Source organism: Vanrija pseudolonga, chromosome 3 (assembly GCF_020906515.1).
Source record: "Vanrija pseudolonga chromosome 3, complete sequence".
In the NCBI taxonomy this organism is placed as follows: Eukaryota; Fungi; Basidiomycota; class Tremellomycetes; order Trichosporonales; family Trichosporonaceae; genus Vanrija; species Vanrija pseudolonga.
Genome location: NC_085851.1, coordinates 1,416,558 through 1,434,770, shown reverse-complemented (window position 1 = coordinate 1,434,770; position 18,213 = coordinate 1,416,558). Strand labels below are relative to the sequence as shown.

General features: G+C 62.9%; 11 protein-coding genes across 11 annotated transcripts; 7 read left to right on the top strand and 4 right to left on the bottom strand.

The window, feature by feature from the left end:
• Window positions 1–899: 899 nt before the first annotated feature.
• Window positions 900–1,850, top strand: LOC62_03G004126 (uncharacterized protein; the record flags this gene model as incomplete). Its single annotated transcript, XM_062770648.1, has 1 exon — window positions 900–1,850. One exon carries the CDS (start codon window positions 900–902, stop codon window positions 1,848–1,850), a length of 951 nt encoding a protein of 316 aa, XP_062626632.1.
• Window positions 1,851–3,042: 1,192 nt separating this feature from the next.
• On the bottom strand, window positions 3,043–4,044 carry zmpB (Zinc metalloprotease ZmpB; the record flags this gene model as incomplete). The annotated part of the gene is made up of 1 exon (XM_062770647.1): window positions 3,043–4,044. One exon carries the CDS (start codon window positions 4,042–4,044, stop codon window positions 3,043–3,045), a length of 1,002 nt encoding a protein of 333 aa, XP_062626631.1.
• Window positions 4,045–5,324: 1,280 nt separating this feature from the next.
• Window positions 5,325–6,964, bottom strand: hbdH1 (D-beta-hydroxybutyrate dehydrogenase). Its single transcript, XM_062770646.1, has 3 exons — window positions 6,602–6,964; window positions 6,155–6,355; window positions 5,325–6,044 (listed from the first exon to the last, which is right to left on the bottom strand). The coding sequence occupies exons 1-3, from the start codon at window positions 6,905–6,907 to the stop codon at window positions 5,763–5,765; spliced, it is 789 nt and encodes a 262-aa protein (XP_062626630.1). The 5' UTR covers window positions 6,908–6,964; the 3' UTR covers window positions 5,325–5,762.
• Window positions 6,965–8,119: 1,155 nt separating this feature from the next.
• On the bottom strand, window positions 8,120–9,520 carry LOC62_03G004122 (uncharacterized protein; the record flags this gene model as incomplete). Its single annotated transcript, XM_062770644.1, has 6 exons — window positions 8,120–8,362; window positions 8,455–8,559; window positions 8,659–8,745; window positions 8,786–8,871; window positions 9,043–9,186; window positions 9,438–9,520. 6 exons carry the CDS (start codon window positions 9,518–9,520, stop codon window positions 8,355–8,357), a joined length of 513 nt encoding a protein of 170 aa, XP_062626629.1. The 3' UTR covers window positions 8,120–8,354.
• On the top strand, window positions 8,120–9,918 carry SOD1_1 (Superoxide dismutase [Cu-Zn]; the record flags this gene model as incomplete). The annotated part of the gene is made up of 5 exons (XM_062770645.1): window positions 8,120–8,548; window positions 8,678–8,770; window positions 9,324–9,525; window positions 9,711–9,764; window positions 9,812–9,918. The coding sequence occupies exons 1-5, from the start codon at window positions 8,462–8,464 to the stop codon at window positions 9,916–9,918; spliced, it is 543 nt and encodes a 180-aa protein (XP_062626628.1). The 5' UTR covers window positions 8,120–8,461.
• A 418-nt stretch (window positions 9,919–10,336) lies between these two features.
• Window positions 10,337–11,332, top strand: LOC62_03G004121 (uncharacterized protein; the record flags this gene model as incomplete). Its single annotated transcript, XM_062770643.1, has 2 exons — window positions 10,337–10,620; window positions 10,671–11,332. 2 exons carry the CDS (start codon window positions 10,337–10,339, stop codon window positions 11,287–11,289), a joined length of 903 nt encoding a protein of 300 aa, XP_062626627.1. The 3' UTR covers window positions 11,290–11,332.
• A 209-nt stretch (window positions 11,333–11,541) lies between these two features.
• Window positions 11,542–12,278, top strand: LOC62_03G004120 (uncharacterized protein; the record flags this gene model as incomplete). Its single annotated transcript, XM_062770642.1, has 2 exons — window positions 11,542–11,651; window positions 11,687–12,278. The coding sequence occupies 2 exons, from the start codon at window positions 11,542–11,544 to the stop codon at window positions 12,276–12,278; spliced, it is 702 nt and encodes a 233-aa protein (XP_062626626.1).
• Window positions 12,279–12,492: 214 nt separating this feature from the next.
• LOC62_03G004119 (uncharacterized protein) lies at window positions 12,493–13,292 on the top strand (the record flags this gene model as incomplete). Its single annotated transcript, XM_062770641.1, has 2 exons — window positions 12,493–12,686; window positions 12,725–13,292. 2 exons carry the CDS (start codon window positions 12,493–12,495, stop codon window positions 13,290–13,292), a joined length of 762 nt encoding a protein of 253 aa, XP_062626625.1.
• Window positions 13,293–13,504: 212 nt separating this feature from the next.
• LOC62_03G004118 (uncharacterized protein) lies at window positions 13,505–14,382 on the top strand (the record flags this gene model as incomplete). The annotated part of the gene is made up of 2 exons (XM_062770640.1): window positions 13,505–13,713; window positions 13,770–14,382. 2 exons carry the CDS (start codon window positions 13,505–13,507, stop codon window positions 14,380–14,382), a joined length of 822 nt encoding a protein of 273 aa, XP_062626624.1.
• Window positions 14,383–14,666: 284 nt separating this feature from the next.
• LOC62_03G004117 (uncharacterized protein) lies at window positions 14,667–15,427 on the top strand (the record flags this gene model as incomplete). Its single annotated transcript, XM_062770639.1, has 2 exons — window positions 14,667–14,842; window positions 14,878–15,427. 2 exons carry the CDS (start codon window positions 14,667–14,669, stop codon window positions 15,425–15,427), a joined length of 726 nt encoding a protein of 241 aa, XP_062626623.1.
• Window positions 15,428–15,640: 213 nt separating this feature from the next.
• Window positions 15,641–17,107, bottom strand: pepA_1 (Aspergillopepsin-1). Its single transcript, XM_062770638.1, has 2 exons — window positions 16,700–17,107; window positions 15,641–16,662 (listed from the first exon to the last, which is right to left on the bottom strand). The coding sequence occupies exons 1-2, from the start codon at window positions 17,093–17,095 to the stop codon at window positions 15,724–15,726; spliced, it is 1,335 nt and encodes a 444-aa protein (XP_062626622.1). The 5' UTR covers window positions 17,096–17,107; the 3' UTR covers window positions 15,641–15,723.
• Between the last annotated feature and the right edge of the window lie 1,106 nt (window positions 17,108–18,213).

The following is an 18,213-nucleotide window of genomic DNA, read 5'->3' as shown; positions in this document are numbered from 1 at the left end:
TCATTTGCACACGGACAGCGGGGTGTACCGTTTGAGTGCACGGACGTGTCCAACACACGGGACGTTTCGTCATGATCGGAGGCTTTACACAGCGACGCGTCTGCCATCATCCCAACCTTGACGACTCAAGCTGCGCACACACAACAAGCATGTTGCCCGCGGTAGGGGGTGGCGCACGGCGCGGCGGCGGCGGCATCCCAGCGGCAAGGCGAGCGGCAAGAGTGCCAGAGGCACACGGCCAGAGGCCACACACCGCCGGTTTGATGGAAACCAGGGCCCACTTTACGTTCCAGGGACAAACCGGCCTATCCCGCGTTTCGCGCATCCACTCGCGGTACGACGCCTGCAACCCGAGAACATTTGTCGACAGCTCTAAGTCACCCCTTTGAGGAACAAGAATCTAGGAGGGGATGTGGGGCTCTAGCACAGAGGATACAGAGGCAGACGCGGCCTGGGTAACCTCGCCGATCCACCCTGTGGCTTGCGGACACACCACCCCCGAAAGAGCAGCCTCGCGGCCAACCCCCCCTCCCTCCCTCCCACCCTCATGGTCACCCACCACCTCGCGGGTCACCGCAACACCCTCGTTGTGACTCCCAGAGCGCTCCGTCGTTGTACACCCTCATCCCGGTGACCCTTTTTGCACAGTCTCTGAGTTGACCGCTACTGCGATTCCTGGTACTAAACGTTTCCCCCTCCCCGCCCTTGACTTGTCTCTCTTTCTTCATCCCACCAACCACCACCCCCCGACTAACCCTCTCGACAGCAACGTTCTCTGGCTGGACCAGTGCTCGCTACCGTAGATCAATCTCAGACAACTCAGAGTCTCATCTCTCTCTCGCTTTCATTTTCGCCCGTTTTTCCGACCTTCGTTTCGAAAACCCCCCTCGTTCAAGATGATGTTCTCCAAGTCGACCACCCTCGCCGTCCTGGCCCTCCTCGCTACCGTCGTTGAGGCTGCCCCCATCGACCAGGGCCACCTCCTCCCCGTCGCTCGTGCCCAGCTCGTTCGTCGCAACGCCAATAAGTGCGCCCGCCCCTCGACCTCGGCCGCCGTCGAGCCTACCACCACCTCGGAGGCTGCCCCTACCACGACCACCGTCGCCGTGACTGAGGCCGCCACCACCGAGGCTGTCACCACCTCGGAGGCTGCTCCTTCGACCACCACCACCGAGGCCGCCCCTACCACCACCACCACCACCACCTCGGAGGCTGCTACCACCACCTCGACTGAGGAGGCCGCCGCCACCACCTCGGCTGCCAACGACAACATTGGCAACAACCTCAACGCTGCCCCCGCCGCCCCTACCCCCACCAAGGGCTCCAAGGGCGGCAAGAAGGGCCAGCAGCAGCAGGACCAGCCTCAGCAGGACCAGCAGCAGCAGCCCGACCAGTCTGCCAACCAGAACCAGGACCAGCAGCAGCAGGACCAGAACCCCCAGGAGCAGCCCCAGGAGCAGAAGCCCCAGGACAAGCCCCAGCAGGATGACAAGCCCCAGAACTCTGGCTCGGGTGGCTACAACATCCAGGGCAAGGTCTCGTTCTACTCTGTCCAGAACCCCGGAGAGAACCACGGCTACTCTGGCGCCGTCGCCTGCTCGGGTGCCAAGTACACCGACAACGACTGGATCGCCGCTGTTGGCGACGCCCACTACCAGGGCGGCTCGGCTTGCGGCAAGAAGATTGAGATCAAGGACCAGAAGACTGGCAACGTCCAGCAGGTCACGATCGTCGACCGCTGCGCCGGCTGCGAGTACGGCCACGTCGACCTCACCCCTCCTGTCTGGAACGCCCTCCACAACGGCAACACCAACGACGGCATCTTCCAGGCCGACTGGAAGTTCCTCTAAGCGCGTAAACTGCTTCTCTTTTTTGGCTTGCTATCACCACGTAGACTTGTCCCGGCGGCAAACCTACCCCCTCCCCTCCCCCCTCCCTGCCTCTGTGCGAGTGGCTCACGCGTCGCTCCCAGTAGCGCGGAGCCACCATCTATAGACCAGGGCTTATATACTGCATCATACTACCTGCGTGCGCACTGGGCCTGACCGGTATCAGGCAGTGTTATCTCCTATGCACACAGTGTTGTACTCTTGACCAGCGAGCGTATGGCGTGTTGGTGTGGCGTGTGCTTGCGGCGCGTTGCTAGCTGCTTCTGCGTGGCGTGACGTGGCTGGAGAGCGTGGACGAGGATGTGCTTGCTTCGCCGCACACTGCAGGATTACGGGAGACCCGCCCGCCCTCCCGTCACCGCGCGTCGTCAAGCACAAACCTGCGTCACTGTGCCTTTCACAGTGTGAAAGCAGGCAGTGCAGCTTGAAACCCTATTCATCTCATACGAACTGGTGCCTCCGAACTTGTGCCTGCGCGGTGTCAGGTCCAGAGGCTCGTCGTACGCTCGCTTTTTTGGTGGCAGGTTTTCGCGTTCCAGTGGTCCAATGTTCCAGCAGTGCGGGCGAGGTACGACGCATTGCAGAGAGGTAATGTTGGGCGAGGTGAACGGTGCGATGAGCAGGTACGACGTCGAAGACTCGCGGTCGTGGCTACGGCGCCGAGATCTGCGCAGATGAGTGGATGCGACGCCGCCGAGGCGCAGTCAGTAGTAGCAACGCCCGCCAGCTCAGCTCCGTCCCCACGGCCGCCGCAATCATATACCATGGCATCCATCACCCATCTATATCTCTATGTGGCGGCGTCATAACAGCACACTCGATAAAGGCACAACACAGTGCATCGCGATACAACAAGGCGGCATCGCGAGCGGCGACGGGCGGGCGGGCAGGCAGCAAGGAGCGAGCGAGCCCGCCCACCCGCAGCCAGCAGCTCGTGTCGCAAGGTCGGCGGCGCGGCGTACGCGCGTGTCGCTAGCGTGTCGGCGCGGCGCCGACGGGCCCTACCAGAGGGTGCTGAAGGAGAAGGGGGGGGGAAGAGTCGGTCGAGTCAGGTTGTTGGTTTGGTTTGGTTGGTTGGTGTGGTGTGGCGGTGTGGCGTGGCTCGAATGTGGCGAAACCACGCCCGCCGCGACGCCGCCTCTCGGCGGCGTCCTTACACCCACGACCACTTGATGTCAAAGACACCGCGGTTGTTGTCGCCGTGCAGCGCCTTCCAGAGCGGCTCGGACAGGTCGAGGTCGCCCCACTTGCACGTCTCCCACTGGGAGCCGTGCGCGCCGCCGCCGCAGCGGTCGACGACCTGCGCGACCTGCGAGTTGCCCGTGCTCTCGTCGGTGATGCGGACCTGGCGCCAGCACACGCCGTTGCGGCCGCCGCCGGCGTCGTACTGGCGCCAGTTCATCGCGACAAAGATCTCGCCATTGTTGAACTTGCGGTCGTTGTCGCACGCCACAGTGCCGGCGGGGTAGCCCTCGTTCTCCCACGGGTTGAGCACGTTGTAGTGCGTCGCCTTGCCGCTGAAGACCTCGCCGCTGTGGCCGCCGCCATTGTTGTTGTTGTTGTGGTTCTCCTCGGGCTTCCACTCCTCCTTGTGCTCCTCCTCGGGAGCCTTCCACTCCTCCTTGTGCTCCTCCTCAGGCTTCCACTCGGCCTTGTGCTCCTCCTCGGGCTTCCACTCGTTGTGCTCCTCCTTGTGCTCAGGCACCGGCGCAGCGTTGAGGTTGTGCCCAAAGTTGGGGTTGGCCTGCTCCTGCTCTGGCTTCTGCTGCTCCTCGGGGTGCTTGCCCTCGTCGTGGAAGCCCTCGGGGTGCTCCTCCTTCCACTCCTCGGCGGGGGTCTCCTCGGCCGGCTTCTCCTCGGCGGGCTTCTCCTCAGCGGCCTTCTCAGCCTCGGGAGCGGGCTGCTGGGCCTCAGGGGCAGGCGCCTCGGTGTGGCCCTCGGCGGCGGGGGCCTCGTCGTCCTCGTCGTCGACGGGGTCGGGGACGCCGCACTTCTTGGGCGCCTTGCCGCGGCGCACGAGGTGGACGTTCTGCGCCTGTGCGACGGGCGCAACGTGGCGCGCGACGCGGTTGCCGTGGGCCGAGGCCGGGGCAGCGAGGGTCGGCGCAGCAAGCGCAAGGAGGGGGAGGACAGAGAGAAGGGGCGTGAACTTCATCGTTGTGGTGTGGCGATGTGGCGGTGGGGGTGAAGAGGTGTCGGTGGGGGGTGGGTCGATTCCAATGAGTGTCGATAACGAGTGTGTGTGGCAACGACGCTGGGCCAGCCGGGGTCGTATCGGTCGTATGTAGTTGGCTCAAGTGTGGTAGAGGGGAATCCGTGAAGACGAGGGTGTTGGTGTCCTCGCTGCCTTTTATTCCACCAGCACCAGCCACGCCCAGCAGACACACACTTGCCCAACAGAGCGACACACCACATCATTCTACCAGGGGAGCGGTACGCACCACGGCCTGCCGCGCCATCTTGGCAGGAGCAGTGAGTAGCGGAACGTGCAGCGCAGTGCCTATGCATTGAGCGGGCCGCCGCGCGCGCCAAGCGCAGGCGGCTGGCAGCGCGCGAGTGGTGGTGAGCGGCGCGGCGTGTCTTGGCTGCACTATGCGTTTCAGTGGGCTTGGCTGGTGGTCTTGGCCGTGTGCTGCGGGGCGGGCGATATCTGCGTCTGAGGAGCCAGCCAGCCAGCACAGAGCGATAGCACCACCAGCAGCAGCGCCAACGCCCCGCTGCTGCAGCGTACGACGACGCCGAGCCACAATGCCAAGCGCCACGAACGAGTACCGATTCGCTGGAGACTGTGCGGTGTATGCTGCTCGACGCGTCTGTTTACGCATGTTTACGCCCGTTGGCCTGCCCGCAGGCGCACGTACGCACGCACGCATGCACGGGAAGGCAGGGCGTGAGGGCAAGGAAGGGAGAGGTGACGGATTGACGGACAGAGTGCCACAGGGACGCACGCGCCAAGCAAGACACGAAACCTTAGCCCCCCGCGTCCCGCGGCTTGGCGCGCGATGGCGCGTTTTGGGGTGCATGAGGGATGTGTGTTTGTTTACGGCGAGCAGAACAGGGCTGGACCATGCACCACGGCATGGCATGCATGCTGGCCTGGCCTGGCATCGGTGGGTGCGGAGTGCATTCGCTCGCTCGCTCGCTCGCTATGCATGTGTGTGTACTCAACGTCACTTGCACCCAGCACCGAGCACCGAGCCCGCCCCGCTCGGCGCAAGGTTGTCACCGCTGCGTGTGTGGCTGCGGGAGTTCCTTCCCCTTGGCGCAGAAGGGACGCGTGTATTAAGGAGTGTGCAGCTGCGGGACTGGCACTGATTGCGCGGGGGCGGCGGCTTGTGCTGCCGCCGCTGTGAGGGAGGTGCGTCATCAATCTGCCACCTGCCCGCATGACCTTGGCCACAGCCATACTTGGAGACCCACTCACGCCGCCTCCACCTCGCAGCGGCACCGAGCACCCCAAACCGCACCGTGCGGGCAGACGACACCGACCCAGCCTATCCCCGCTCGTCGTCGGCGCCGCGCCAAGCCGCATAAGTGCAGGAAGGCTGACGCGCCGAGCGCTTTGTTTGTGTCGGGGCTGGAACGGGGTCGTGCCCCGGATCGGCAGGCCGGCAGCTACCACTGTTTGGCCCCGGGCCAGGTCGGTGTGGCTCGGATAAGCATGTTCGAGAGAGAGGCCATGGCCCATTTCGGGCCCGGGGGCGGCAAAGCCGTAGCGTTGTTGTGTGTGTGCATTGTGGCAAGGCCGGCGCATGCAGGTCGTGTGGGTGGCGCAGCTCCATGGCACGCCCCAGTACCGCTCTAGGCTGCTTCTACACATTCTACGTCGGCAGAGTCACCCGCCCGCCTCGGTGGTGCGCGGCGCGCGGCGGCTCACTGCGCCGTCCATCCCCCATCCACGGTCAAGCTCGACCCCGTGATCGTGTCGGCGGCATCGCTGCACAGGAACACGACCGTCGCGCCAATCTTCTCCGGCGTAGTAAATTTGAGCATGGGCTGCTTCTCGCCCAGCAGCGCATTCGTCTCGTGCTCCACCGTCGTGCCATTCTTGGCTGCGCGCGCCTCGATCTGCTCCTTCACGAGCGGGGTGAGCACCCAGCCGGGACAAATTGCGTTGGCGGTGATGCCTTGGTTTGCGTTCTCGAGGGCGAGGACCTGGGGTGTGAGCGGGGGGTGGGGTGGGGAGGACGGCGTGAGGACGGCTGGGCTCACTCCACTCAGAGAAAGACTTGACGCCCGCCGCCGCTCCGTGTCACCACACGCACCTTGGTCAACCCCACGATCCCATGCTTGGCAGCCACATACGCCGCCTTGTTCGTGCTCCCAATGTGGCCGTGTACACTGGCAATGTTGACGATCCGGCCCCACCCCTTGGCCTGGAAGTGCGGGAGGGCGTGCTTGCTCGTGTGGAACGCGGACGAGAGGTTGATCGAGATGACCCGGTCCCATGCGTCGTCTGCAAAGTCCTATGGTGGGTGAGCGGATATCCGTTGGGGGAAGGGGGAGCCTGCGCGCTCGGACCAGGTCGTCGAATGTTCGGTGGAGCGCGCGACGAGCTCGCCGCGCTGCACTCATTGCCGCCTTCCCTCATGCGAGGGACACCGGCGTCCTATAACAGGCGTAGGCTCAGGACCAGTGGTGCTGCCAGTGGTGCCGCGCTCCGTCCGGTCCCCGTGCCGCCTGTGGCTGCCCCGCTCACCCCGCTCACTCACCTCGACCCGGGACACATGCTGCACGCCAGCATTGTTAACCAGCACGTCCAACCCGCCATCCGCAATAGCCTGCTCGATCATAGTCTTGATCTCGGCGGGCTTGCTCATGTCCGCGTTCGAGTAGCGCACCTTGACGCCGTAGAATGTCTCGAGCTCCTTGTGCAGCGCGGCAATGTCGTCGGGGTTCCCAAAGCCGTTGAGCGTGATGTCGTACCGGGCCGCCGCGAGCGCCGTCGCGATGCCCCGCCCGATACCCGACGTCGAGCCCGTCACGAGGGCGTGCTTGCGTGCTACTGCTGCTGCCATTGTGTTGTGGGGAGGGTGTGTAGAGTTGAGGAAGACACAGCTGGTCGACTTTTGAAGTTGAGGTTGGAGGCCCCGACGTCATTGTGCTTATGGGGTCCCGGAATTCGGCGAGGACAAGTCCACACAGTGGAGGTGGGGGCTGCAGTCGTTGTTGCTCGTGCGCTCGCTTCTCTCCAGGCTGGCTCGTGCTGAGCCACCCAGACTCGGCAGAGCCGAGGTGGTCTCTACCTGCACAGGTTGAGTGATGCGCCAGTGCATGAGCTGAGAATCGCGTCGATGCATTCCACGTTATGGCCCGAGCGCGTCGTCAAGTTGGTCGACTTCTGGAGAACAACAAGGCAGCCGGCTGTATCGCCTGGCCCATAAATAACTTGTCCGCTGCGCCTCATTCCCAGTGAGCGTCGTGCGCGTCGTCGTCGTCGGCGTCACCGCAAGCGTCGCACGGCTCGTGCGATCGCAGCTACTTGTATACTTGTCTCGCGGGCAGGGGCATTGGGACAACAACCTAGGCAATATCTGATAAAACACCGGGCGGCGGCGGAACCCCCTGCGGCCCCTCGCTCATCCGCGTGAGGCGTCGTGCCCACCCGCAGTCCGGCTCACTCTTGACCCATTTATGCATCGTAGTGCTGCGCTTGGCTCGCAGCCGAGTCACCTCGAGTCACACATGTGATCGTCCCCTTCATCGCCTTCCTCGCCTTCCTCGAGCAGGGTGCAGGCTCAGCAGTCATCTCGCCTGGCAGCCCGCCTTGGAGCGTTGCCCGCGAGGAAGGTGGCCCATGGCCCACCCGCCCACCGTGCTGGCGCGCGTGATACTGTGCCCCGCCCACCCACCACCCATAGCCGTATGCTCGCTACTCGTGCAGCGAGCGCCGAGACGGCCGACGCCGAGCATGCATTGTCGGACCCGACCCCGGCGACGAGCACCGCGCGCACCGCATGGGGCGTACAGTACTGCAAAGAGGGCCAAGGACTGGCCTGGCGGCGTGGCGTCGGAATCCAGGCACCGGCCGACGCCGAGGCAATAACGTCAACGAGCCTACGGATAACGACGAGGGGTCTGTCTGTATGCTCTCTCGGCTGTAGGCTGTAGGCTGCTCGCCGCCAATGCATCCTGCTTTGTCAATGGGATGCACCGCTCAACGCCACAAATAGGTCCCAGTTCAAGGGGCCTGGCTGGTGAGAGCCGCGGGAAAGGCATAAAGCTGGTTGTCGTCGTCGTCGTCGTCGTCGTTGGTTGTTGGTTGTCGAGAACTGAAACGGCAGGTGCCTGTGTCTTGCTCGTCCTTCCCGAACTTTGAACCCACACAGCGCGGCAGCAGCCACCACCCTCTGTACCTCTGTGGGACTAAAGGAACCTTGAACGCAGCGCATTACGACCAGACGCCGAGGGCAGGACCAGGGCAGGACAGCCGCATCACTCTGCTACATTGCCCCCTTTTGTTGTTCAACCTGCTAGTGTCAAAGGCGAGTTACAAAAGGCCTCACGGGAATCACAAAAGACTCATCCCCCCCAGCAACACACACTTTGAACCACCACCACCCACCGCTACCATGCTCTTCACCAAGGTCGTCGCTGCTGCCGCCGCCCTCGCGCCCCTCGCCGTCGCCGAGAACGGATACTGGGCCAACACGATCCATGTGAGTGGGCGCTGAGCGGGGGCGGCGGCGGCAGAAAGAAGCCAAGCCGGCCGAAGCCAAAACCGTCACCCCCGCGCGGCGCGTGTCACCCAACCCCTCACCGTGCCCACCACTGACACTACCTCCCAGGCCGTCTCCGTCCTCGCCGGCCCCGGCGGCGTCGCCGGCGTGATCCACTTCTCGCAGGACAAGGGCAGCTGCGAGGTGTCGGTCACTGGCACTGTGAGTGCATCCAACCTTCCTTCCATCCCGTTTCAAGCATCCCAACCCACGTGATGCCGTCATCGATAGCCCAGCCTTCCCGGTCGTCGAGGCAGGCATTACTGCTATATTCGGCGGCTGGGCGTCCCGCCTAGCCACGGGTGATGAGAGCGGGCGCTGTCCATCGTTGCATGGGGCAACGGCGTTGCTCGACGCCGGATGCATCGGCGGCGCTGTGTGTGTGTCGGCGGTGCGTGTGCATACGCCGACGAGCACGCACACTTCGGTCTCACTCAGGGATGCCGGGCTGCACCCGCCCCGCCGGAGTGTAGTCGTGCGCGCCGCGTTCCTGGCCTGGCGCCTGGTACGCGTTGTTTGCCTGGCATGACCGCAAAGTGGCGGCGGCGGTGCGCGTCGTCGTCGAGGTCGTGCATGTGCTGGTGCTGGTGGCCGGCACCGCATCATGCATAGGCCGCCGAGCACCGCCGCCGCCGCCACCAGAAGTCCCCGCGCCATCCCCGCCTTCCACCGCACTGCAACGGCCACCACCTCCACCATGTCACTAACCCCTCAGATCTCGGGCCTCTCGCCCAACGCTGAGCACGGCTTCCACGTCCACCAGTTCGGTGACATCAGCGGCGGCTGCAACTCGACCGGCGGCCACTTCAACCCCTTCAACAAGACTCACGGTGCGCCCGACGCCAAGGTCCGCCACGTCGGTGACCTCGGCAACATCAAGACGGACGCCAACGGCACCGCGACCGTCGACATTAAGGGTGGGTGTTGTCGTGGCATGGCTTGAGGCGATGTCGGGGACTGTGTCGGTGCAGTGTCGGGCGGTGCATGTCACGCAGAAGCACGGCGAAGCACTGCACGGGGTCCGAGCGATCACCACTCGGCTTCCAGGGTGGCACCCGTCGGCTTTCAGCCTCCTTCACGACCGTCGCTAACCAGCCCACAGACTCCAAGATCCAGCTCCTCGGTGCGCGCACCATCTTCGGTCGTGGCGTTGTTGGTAAGTCGTCGTCTGCGCACTCGCCGCACGCCCCACTCACACCGCAGTCCACGCCGGCCGCGACGATCTCGGTCTCGGCAACGAGACCGACTCCAAGACGACTGGCCACGCCGGCGCCCGTGCCGCGTGCGGTGTCATCGCTGTCGCCAACTAGGCGGAGGTTGTCGAGGGAGGGTTGATGATGCAGACGGAGCTCGCCACGGGCTAGAGCGCCCACAGGCTAGACTTATATTCGTTGAGAGCTTATGGACAATTGGCGACCTGTGCGGTCATGGTGCGGGCAGGCGGGCATTCGATACGTGAGGGGCAATTGGGCCGGGGAGGCTTATCTTCAGCAGGCAGACCCCGCATCGGGGTCTGCGCGCGTCATCTTCAGCCCAGCGGTCCCCCCACACCACTGCCGTTCAGAACAGTGGACACTCACCACAGCTTGACGATCAGCAAGACCACAATGCAGAGCTGATGACTTTGTGCGTCTACCTGAGGCGTGAACGGTCTGGGTGCCATGCTGGACACCTATACATAAGTGACAGCCAATGAACAGATGCCCATGTCATCCAACTTCCAGCAGCATGGCTCCATCCGCAACTCATCCTGGCGGACAAGACCCTGTGATCATCGTAGTGACCGAGGGCCCGCCGGCCTATCCCGCCGCTGACAGCCGCCTGTCAGCGTACAAGCTGAGTGTGGGTACTGGAGCGTCGCTGCCGCAGTGCGAGGCCACCAGCTTGCCTGACTGCATGCGCGACCTGCGTGCCATCCCGCGCGTGCGCTGTTGGGACGAGCACGGGATAATGCTCGTCAGCAGCGATAACTGGTGCCTCTTGGTGCCGCGGCACGTTATCCGGTCGTCGAGGTGAGCACTTACATGCACACACAGCGACATCGCTTATATCGCCCTTGCAGCGAGGCTCTCAGCCAAGTCTTGGGCCGCTTCAAGTTCCAAGACTATTCCTCCGTCATCAAGTTCTTCAACTACCACAGTGAGACGGCGGCCGTCCTCGACGCCTTCTTCACCTTCGTCGTCAGGGGCACATTCCGCTTCCCAGACAACCCCTGCGAAACGACGGACACGCGGTGCATCTTCCTCGGACACCTGTGCGCCTTTATGGACCGATATCGCTGCGTCCGGGCCAGGGACAACCTCCTCAACGAGTTCTTCGTGACATTTGTCCTGGGATCAGTTAGGTATCTAGTTGAGGCGTTCATTCTGGGCGCGCTGGCGCGCGACGTCCGCTTCTGCTGCCTCGTGCTCGAGCAGGACGAGGCGCGCGCAGTACAGGATGCGGCAACGGCGGCGCGACTCACAGGCGACGCCGACCTCGCTCTCGCGGCCTTGCAGTACCCCTTCTCCGACGAAACAGCGTACGTGCGCTGCTTTCGCCGCGTAGACGTGTCGCTGCTTTCACGCGCCGTGCACGACATCGTGCCAAACGAATACCTCTGTGGCTTGCTGCAAATGCTTAATCCGGAGGGCGGTGTCAGGCTCGCTGAAAGGTTCGCCGAGTTGATGCAGTCCAAGTAGTAGACGACTTCATGTAGGCGCATGGAGGGGTATATGCAACAGGTCCGTTACAGAGGACGCGATTTGCAGCAAAGGAGCGCCGAGGAATGGCGGGTGGGGCGAGTGGCAGTGTGGCGATCCGCGGGGCGAGGGTGCTCACCCCTGGTCCCGCACAAGTCACACAGCACTCCATTGTCCGTCGGGCACTTAAAAGCCCACCACTTGACACTCTTATTCCACCAGCATCCAGCACTCAGCATCCACACCACTACCATGGCAACCCACACCTCCGACGACGACAAGTTCCAGCACGGCGACTTCACCCTCGTCAGCTCGGACGGCGTGCGTTTCCGCGTTCCCTCGTACCACCTGTTCTCAGCTAGGTGAGACTACCTTCCCCACCACTACTGACCCGTAGCTCCTTCTTCCTAGATGCCGCCAGCATGTGCGACGCAGCCGACAAGAAGCTCGAGCTCGTCGACCCCGACTTCGAGACGCACGACATTGTGCGCGCCTTCCTAGACCTCATTGTCGACTTCTCCATCGACACTATCGCCAAGGATGGGCGGGGTGACGCCTACTCCCCAATGTATGCGGGCCTCTGCAAGTTTTTCGACAAGTTCGACTGCCAGATGGCCAGGCGCCAGCTCGCAATGCTGTTCTTGTACAATGCGCCGACGCTCATCAGGCCAGGCCTGTCCGACTCTCAAGCCTTTTTCGTTCTTGGCGCCATTTGCGCCAACATCGAGATGTGCTACGACGCTATCCGTTTGGACCGGCCGTGGCCCGATTTTCCTGGTAACAGCCACCTCGCTCCATCTGACCTGAAGTACATTGGTGTGTACATCCCTTCGAGGTACCAACAGGCTTTGGCGACGGCATGGAACACCCTTGGGCCTGATCGCCCTCGCGAGATCTGGGCAGCCGCTTTCAAGAGGGAGATTGAGGCAGCTTCAGATGCGGGGGGCGACAGTCATGGAGCTGTGGCCAACCAGCAGCAGGCGACCTGAATATGTATCCCTGCAATCAAGTACAATGACATGCACTGGTAGAATGAGCCTTGGCGAGAACGACACCGTGTTGCGTGTGTGTGGTGGGACAAAAGCCCAACGTCAGGCTGCCCGTGGGGTTGATGCTGTGTGTGCACAAACTCTTGACAAAAGGCTACATACACCGCCGCCGTCCGTTTCATTCCCCTTCTACCCATACCAGTTCACTCCCACCATGGCCAAAGCCAAGCCCAAGCTTAAGAAGCCCGCCTCGGCCAAACGCAAGCGCGGTGACGACGAGTCGGCGGGCTCAAGTGCCCCCGACGGCGCCATAGTCGACGACAGGACATGGACCAACGGCGACTTCACACTCATCAGCTCGGACAATGTGCGGTTCCGCGTCGATGGTGTGCACCTCTTCTCCCCGAGGTGAGCTAGGCGTGTCCCAAGCCTCAACTAACCCCCAGCGCGGTGTTTCGCGCCGCGGCCGACCTGAACCCCCGCGACAGGACGGCACGCTTCACCGACACCGAGTACGAGACAGCTTCCGTCGTGAAGAACTTTCTCGACTTTGTCGTCAAGTTCCGCACGAGCCAGTTCAAGGAGCAACACCGACGCATGTACATCTCGCGGGAGGGCGTGTCGCCTTTTGTCCAGCTTGCGCGCTTTCTGCACAAGTACGACAGCCGTGTCGAGCTGCGCCGCCTTCTGTACGTGTTTGGCAAGGAGGTCGGGCACAGCTACGACCTGTACGCGCGCGACAGCTTCATCATCGCCGCGCTCGCCGGCGACGTTAACGCGTGCTCCGACGCCATTGAGGCCACCAGCGGCGCGAGCGATAAGGGCACCAGCGACTCGTTCATGGACCTGCACGCGCTTGTTCCTGCCAATATCCCGCCGGTTGTCAAGGAGATGATCCCCGCGCACTACTGGGTCGCGCTGTGTAAGGGCTGGGAGAGGAGCGGCAAGCACCGCAACCGCAGCGAGTGGGCGCACCACTTTGAGCTGCTCATTGACGGTGGTGCGAGCAAGTAGACAATGTAGAATGTGTGCTGTGCGGGAGTGCCATGAAGGTGCGGACAGTGGGCATGTGTGTGTGTTGCTGAGCTGGCGGTGTGCGCGTGTGGGTTGTGGGACATGCCGGGTGCGACTCCGAGACAGCCGCACCCGACCTCCACTCCACTACTTAACATTGCCTTGCCCACCATCCACTCCTTTGCTCTACTCCTCATACCACACCACCAACAATGCCCAAGACGACGCGCAGGAAGGGCAAGGAAAAGCGAGCCGCACCCACACCCAAGCCCAAGGTGCCGGATGACGAGCCGGCAGCACCGCAGTCGGCGCCGCCGCCAGTCATTGTGGACGACAAGAAGTGGACCACGGGCGACTTTACAATTGTCAGCTCTGACGACGTGCGGTTCCGCGTCGACTCGATGGCTCTCTTCGTCGCGAGGTGGGCACTGCTCTGGCTCTCGACACGCACGCATGCACTCACTCCCTCACCCACAGCCCCATATTCCGCGAGGCGAGCGAAATGACCTCGGGTGAAAAGATTGTGCACCTGACCGACCCCGACTTTGAGACGGCGGTCGTCGTCCGCACCTTTCTCAAGTTTGTGATCGAGTTTGATCTCCAGCCCAAGGCCCGCCCGTTTAGCGAGTCGCTCATCCCGGTCGACGTCCCACCGCCCGTCATCTTCCTCGCCTGCTTCATGCACAAGTACGACTGTCACCTCGAGCTCCGGCGCTTGCAGTACGTATTCGAAAAGGAGCATCGGTACGACGCGACGTACTCGCGCGACCGGTTCATCCTCGCCGCTCTGGCAAAGAGCATCTCTGGGTGCGCGGGAGCCATCGAGGACGCGGGGGCCAAATTTCTCGGCGTCGCGAGTAACACCAATTCCGGCGGCAACTCGTACAAGGACACTGCCCCGCTTATCCCCAAGAACATGTCCAAGGCGATCAAGAACACGATTCCAAACGAGTACCTTGCTGCGCTGGTCAAAGGCTGGGAGAAGAGTGGAAAGGACCGCAGCCGGTCCGAGTGGGCGAGGCAGTTTAGGATCCACTTGAAGGAATCGCAGACGGCAGCTCGCACCGCTCTGCCCACAAAGAGCGCCTAGAATAGATGGTTGCGTCGAGGTAGTTACGCTCCGCGGAGGGTAAATGCAAGTGGACAGAGTAGCATGTATACCTCATCATTGAGTGCTTCACCTCACCGCGGCGCACCCGGCGTCGTATTGAGCGAGAGAAGGGGAAAAGGGTTGGGCCCGTGGCGACGTGAGGGACGACTGCAGTGTCGGCGGTGCAAAAGAAAATCTTGACAAACACACAACTTTGAACAATCACTCGACTCAAGTTGTGTCTGCAACTCGCAACGCCTCGCTTCGCCCACCGGCCAGACACAATGGACGGTCACAACCGCCCCAAGGCAAAGAAGCGCAAGCTCTCCACCAACCCCACCTCCTCAACCGACGAGGACAGCATCGTCGACGACCGACAGTGGACGAAGGGCGAGTTCACGCTCATCAGCTCGGACAACGTGCGCTTCCGCGTGCCGGCGAACGACCTCTTCTCAGCGAGGTATGTCCCTCCCCTCGCCCCAGAGCTGACCTGAGCGCGTGGTTCCGCGACGCGCAGGACATGTGTGCGGGCGCCTCAGTGCTCCACTTCGCCGACGCCGACTTTGAGACGGCGCGCACGGTGCGCGACTTTCTCGCCCTCGTCCTCCAGTCCGAGTTCGTCCTGCCCCCCAACGCAGCCGACACGCTCGCGCGCATGCTCGCCCTGACGGCCTTCATGAAGAAGTACGAGTGTGCCGCGGGGCTGCGCACGCTGCTGCTCATTTTCCTCCACCTTGCGGACGAGCTCCTGCCCGAGCCCGAGTTCAGCAACGCCACCGACCTCCACGTCGTGCACTTTGCCCTTGCGGCCGCTGCGGGCGACGTCAAGGGGTGCGTCGCGGCCATTGAGCGCGGCGCGTCGCTCGACTTCACAGTCAAGCCGCACGACGGGCTTCTCCCGGCACGCCTGGGCGACGCGACCCGTGCGCCCATCCCCCAGGAAAACTTTGACAGTCTGGACAAGGCTTGGCTGCGCACCGCCCGCGGGGGCAGGGACAAGCTCGCGTGGGCGTTCCACTTTGACTGGCTCATGAAGGGGAGGTAGGTGGGAGGCCACGCGTAATCTTGGGTCGATATCAACTATGCATCTGAGGTGGTGACGACGTGGGATTGGGGTCGACGACAGGCACATGTCGCCGACTCTGGCGTTGGGCACATTCTGAATTTGTAGACTGGGGGCGCGCCAACCCCGCGCATCATTTCAGGCGACATTTCTTTTCACATTCTTTCTATGCTGCAACACCATTTCTATCCTTACGGGAGCTAGGCATGCACCATATTCTTCTTCCGAATTTCATTCTTTTCACTTCTTTCTCCTGTCGCCTGCCTACCCCGCCACGCTTACTCGTCACGGCCGGTAAGGTGCTGGGTCGCCTCGATCTTGGGGACCAGACCAAGACGGGTGTTGCCCTGGTCGAAGATGGCGTAGACCGACTTGAGGAAGACATCACCGAGAATGTCGAAGGAGCTGTCACCGCGGGACTGGATGCCACCAAAGTACTGGCTGCCGTCCTTGGAGGTGCCGTAGATGAGGTCCTCGGGCTGGATGGCGAACTGCTTGTTACCGATAGCAATGGTAACAGTGGGGAGGCTCTTGGCCGAGCTGAAGGGGAAGATGTAGCCCTCGTCGGCAGTCGAGTAGCTCGAGCCGGGGATAAGGGCGTAGACGGCGTTCACGACCGTGTCGGACAGGAGCGCGAGGGTGGTGCCAGTGTCGGCGATACCCGTGTTGCCCGACTGGGTGATGGCCTTGCCGCCCACATAGGTAGTGGTGGACGGGACCTGCCAGAAGCCGAGGCTCGAGTCGACAGGAGTCCACGAGATGGCCTGGCCCGAGGCGCTGACGAGGCTCTGGTCGACGTAGCCAAAGGTGTAGAACGACGACGCCGAGTCACGCGACGAGTAGAGGGCAGTGGTGAAGAGCTGCGCGTTGGCGGGGACAGTGCCCTGCGAGATGAGGTTGGCGATGACGTTCTTCTGGGAAGTCGGCTTGACAGTGTTGCCGTACTGGCCGTTCCAGAAGCCGAGGCCGACGAGGCCGTCGTTGTTGTTCCTAATGAACGAAGCCGAGGCCTGCGTGGCGAGCTCGACCGCCTGGTTCTTGACGACAAGGCCACCGAGGTTGACATTGTCGGTGCCGACGGTACCCGACGCGGTCGAGAGGTCGGCGTACTCGATAGACCACGAGTAGCCGGTCAGGGCCTTGAAGGTGGACGAGGCGGCCGAGGTGAAGATGCTGTGGCCGCTCTTGGAGGACGCGGGGAGCTTGGACGAGAAGACCTGGGTGTGAGCGTGTGCCACTTGTGTGGTCACTTACCCAGAGGTCGGACGAGCCAGTGTCAAAGTCGAGGTTGAGCGTCTGGGGAGGGGTGCCGATGGGCACCTGGACGAGGTACTCGAGGTCGCCGTTGTCAGACGCCGCGGGCGTGGTGCCGATGACCTGGTCGTTGACGGGGCCGGTAGCGTGGGTCGACTTGAAGCCGTACTTGGCCTGGGCCTTGGCGATGGCCGCGGCACCGTTCTCGGTGAACTTGGGGTTGCGGACGGCGGGGATCTTCTGGAGGCCGAGCGACTGCTGGAGCTGCGACTGGGTCTCGAAGGCGACCGCGTCCGACTGGGGGACGGCGGCGGCGTTGGCGACGGCCGCGAGGAGGAGGAAGACGGCCGACCACTTGAGGGCCTTGGACTTGGTAGAGGAGGTGGACTTGGACATGTTGAGCTTGGCTTGTTGGAGACAGGAGGGGGTGAGCTGGGCCGTGCTTTAAGTAGTCGAGGACGCCTCAAGGAGATGAGCATATCTTGACACGACATGCCTTCCCAGCACACAACTCCGCGCCATCGGCCCCACAGATGGCACTGGATGCGCTCCTCAAGCCAACATCCTCCCCCACAATGATGAGTCGTCGCGCGATGTTCTATTCACGGATTCAAGGTGAGGTGGGTGTGCGTTAAACTCGAGTGCACCACATGGTTCACTCGTCGACGTGCAGCGTCGTGATCTGCTAGTGTTTGTGGTGGGCAAACGCAAGGGGGTTGTCAGTGGGTGGGGTGGGGTGGGAGAGGGGGGGGGGGGGAATGGGGGTGGTGGGTGGTGGTCAGCCTCCACCTCGTCGCCAGCCGGCGGAGGAGATAGCAGCGACGTCAGCGGTTGGTGCCTGTGGCGCGCACTTGCGATAGATAGGGCCTATGTGCCTGCGTGAGCGCGGTGTGTGCCGCTGCTAGGGGGAGAAGTGGGGTGTGGTGGTCGCCGAGGACGGAGGTCCGCACACACTGTCCGCCCAGACGTTAGCCACGATCAACACCACAGAGGTAGCCGGAATTACAGTGGCCCGAGGCCAACCCAAGGCTCCAACTAGCACATGGCACCGCGTGGTCGAGCATGAATGGCTCGGAGGGCGGCGGCCGCTCGACACAACGGACGCGCTTGATAGAGTTACGCCACGGTGCAAGCGAGGTGTACGGGCGCTAGAACGACTTAATTGCCTCGAAGCTCGAGGGGGACCATGTGCTGCTTCGTTTGTTCGGTCGGTCCGGCCGGGGATCGGGAGGATTGCCCGAGACCAGACCATGGTCCAGTTGCACCACTCCCCCTCCCTGGCACTGGCGCCGGTCGAAACTCACACACACACGACTGCCCGCCCCGGCGGGATTGGTGGACATGGTGCTGCTGATGTCGTTATCTCTATCAGCGTCGGCGTGCGCGGAGCCGGCGGCGTGTGGAACACGACTTGCAGTGCGCAGACGTCCACACACACCACCACCTGCAGGGCTCGACGCACACCTTCTAGTTATGGTTGGTCTCGCGTTTGAGTTTGAGTTGCGTGCAGGAAA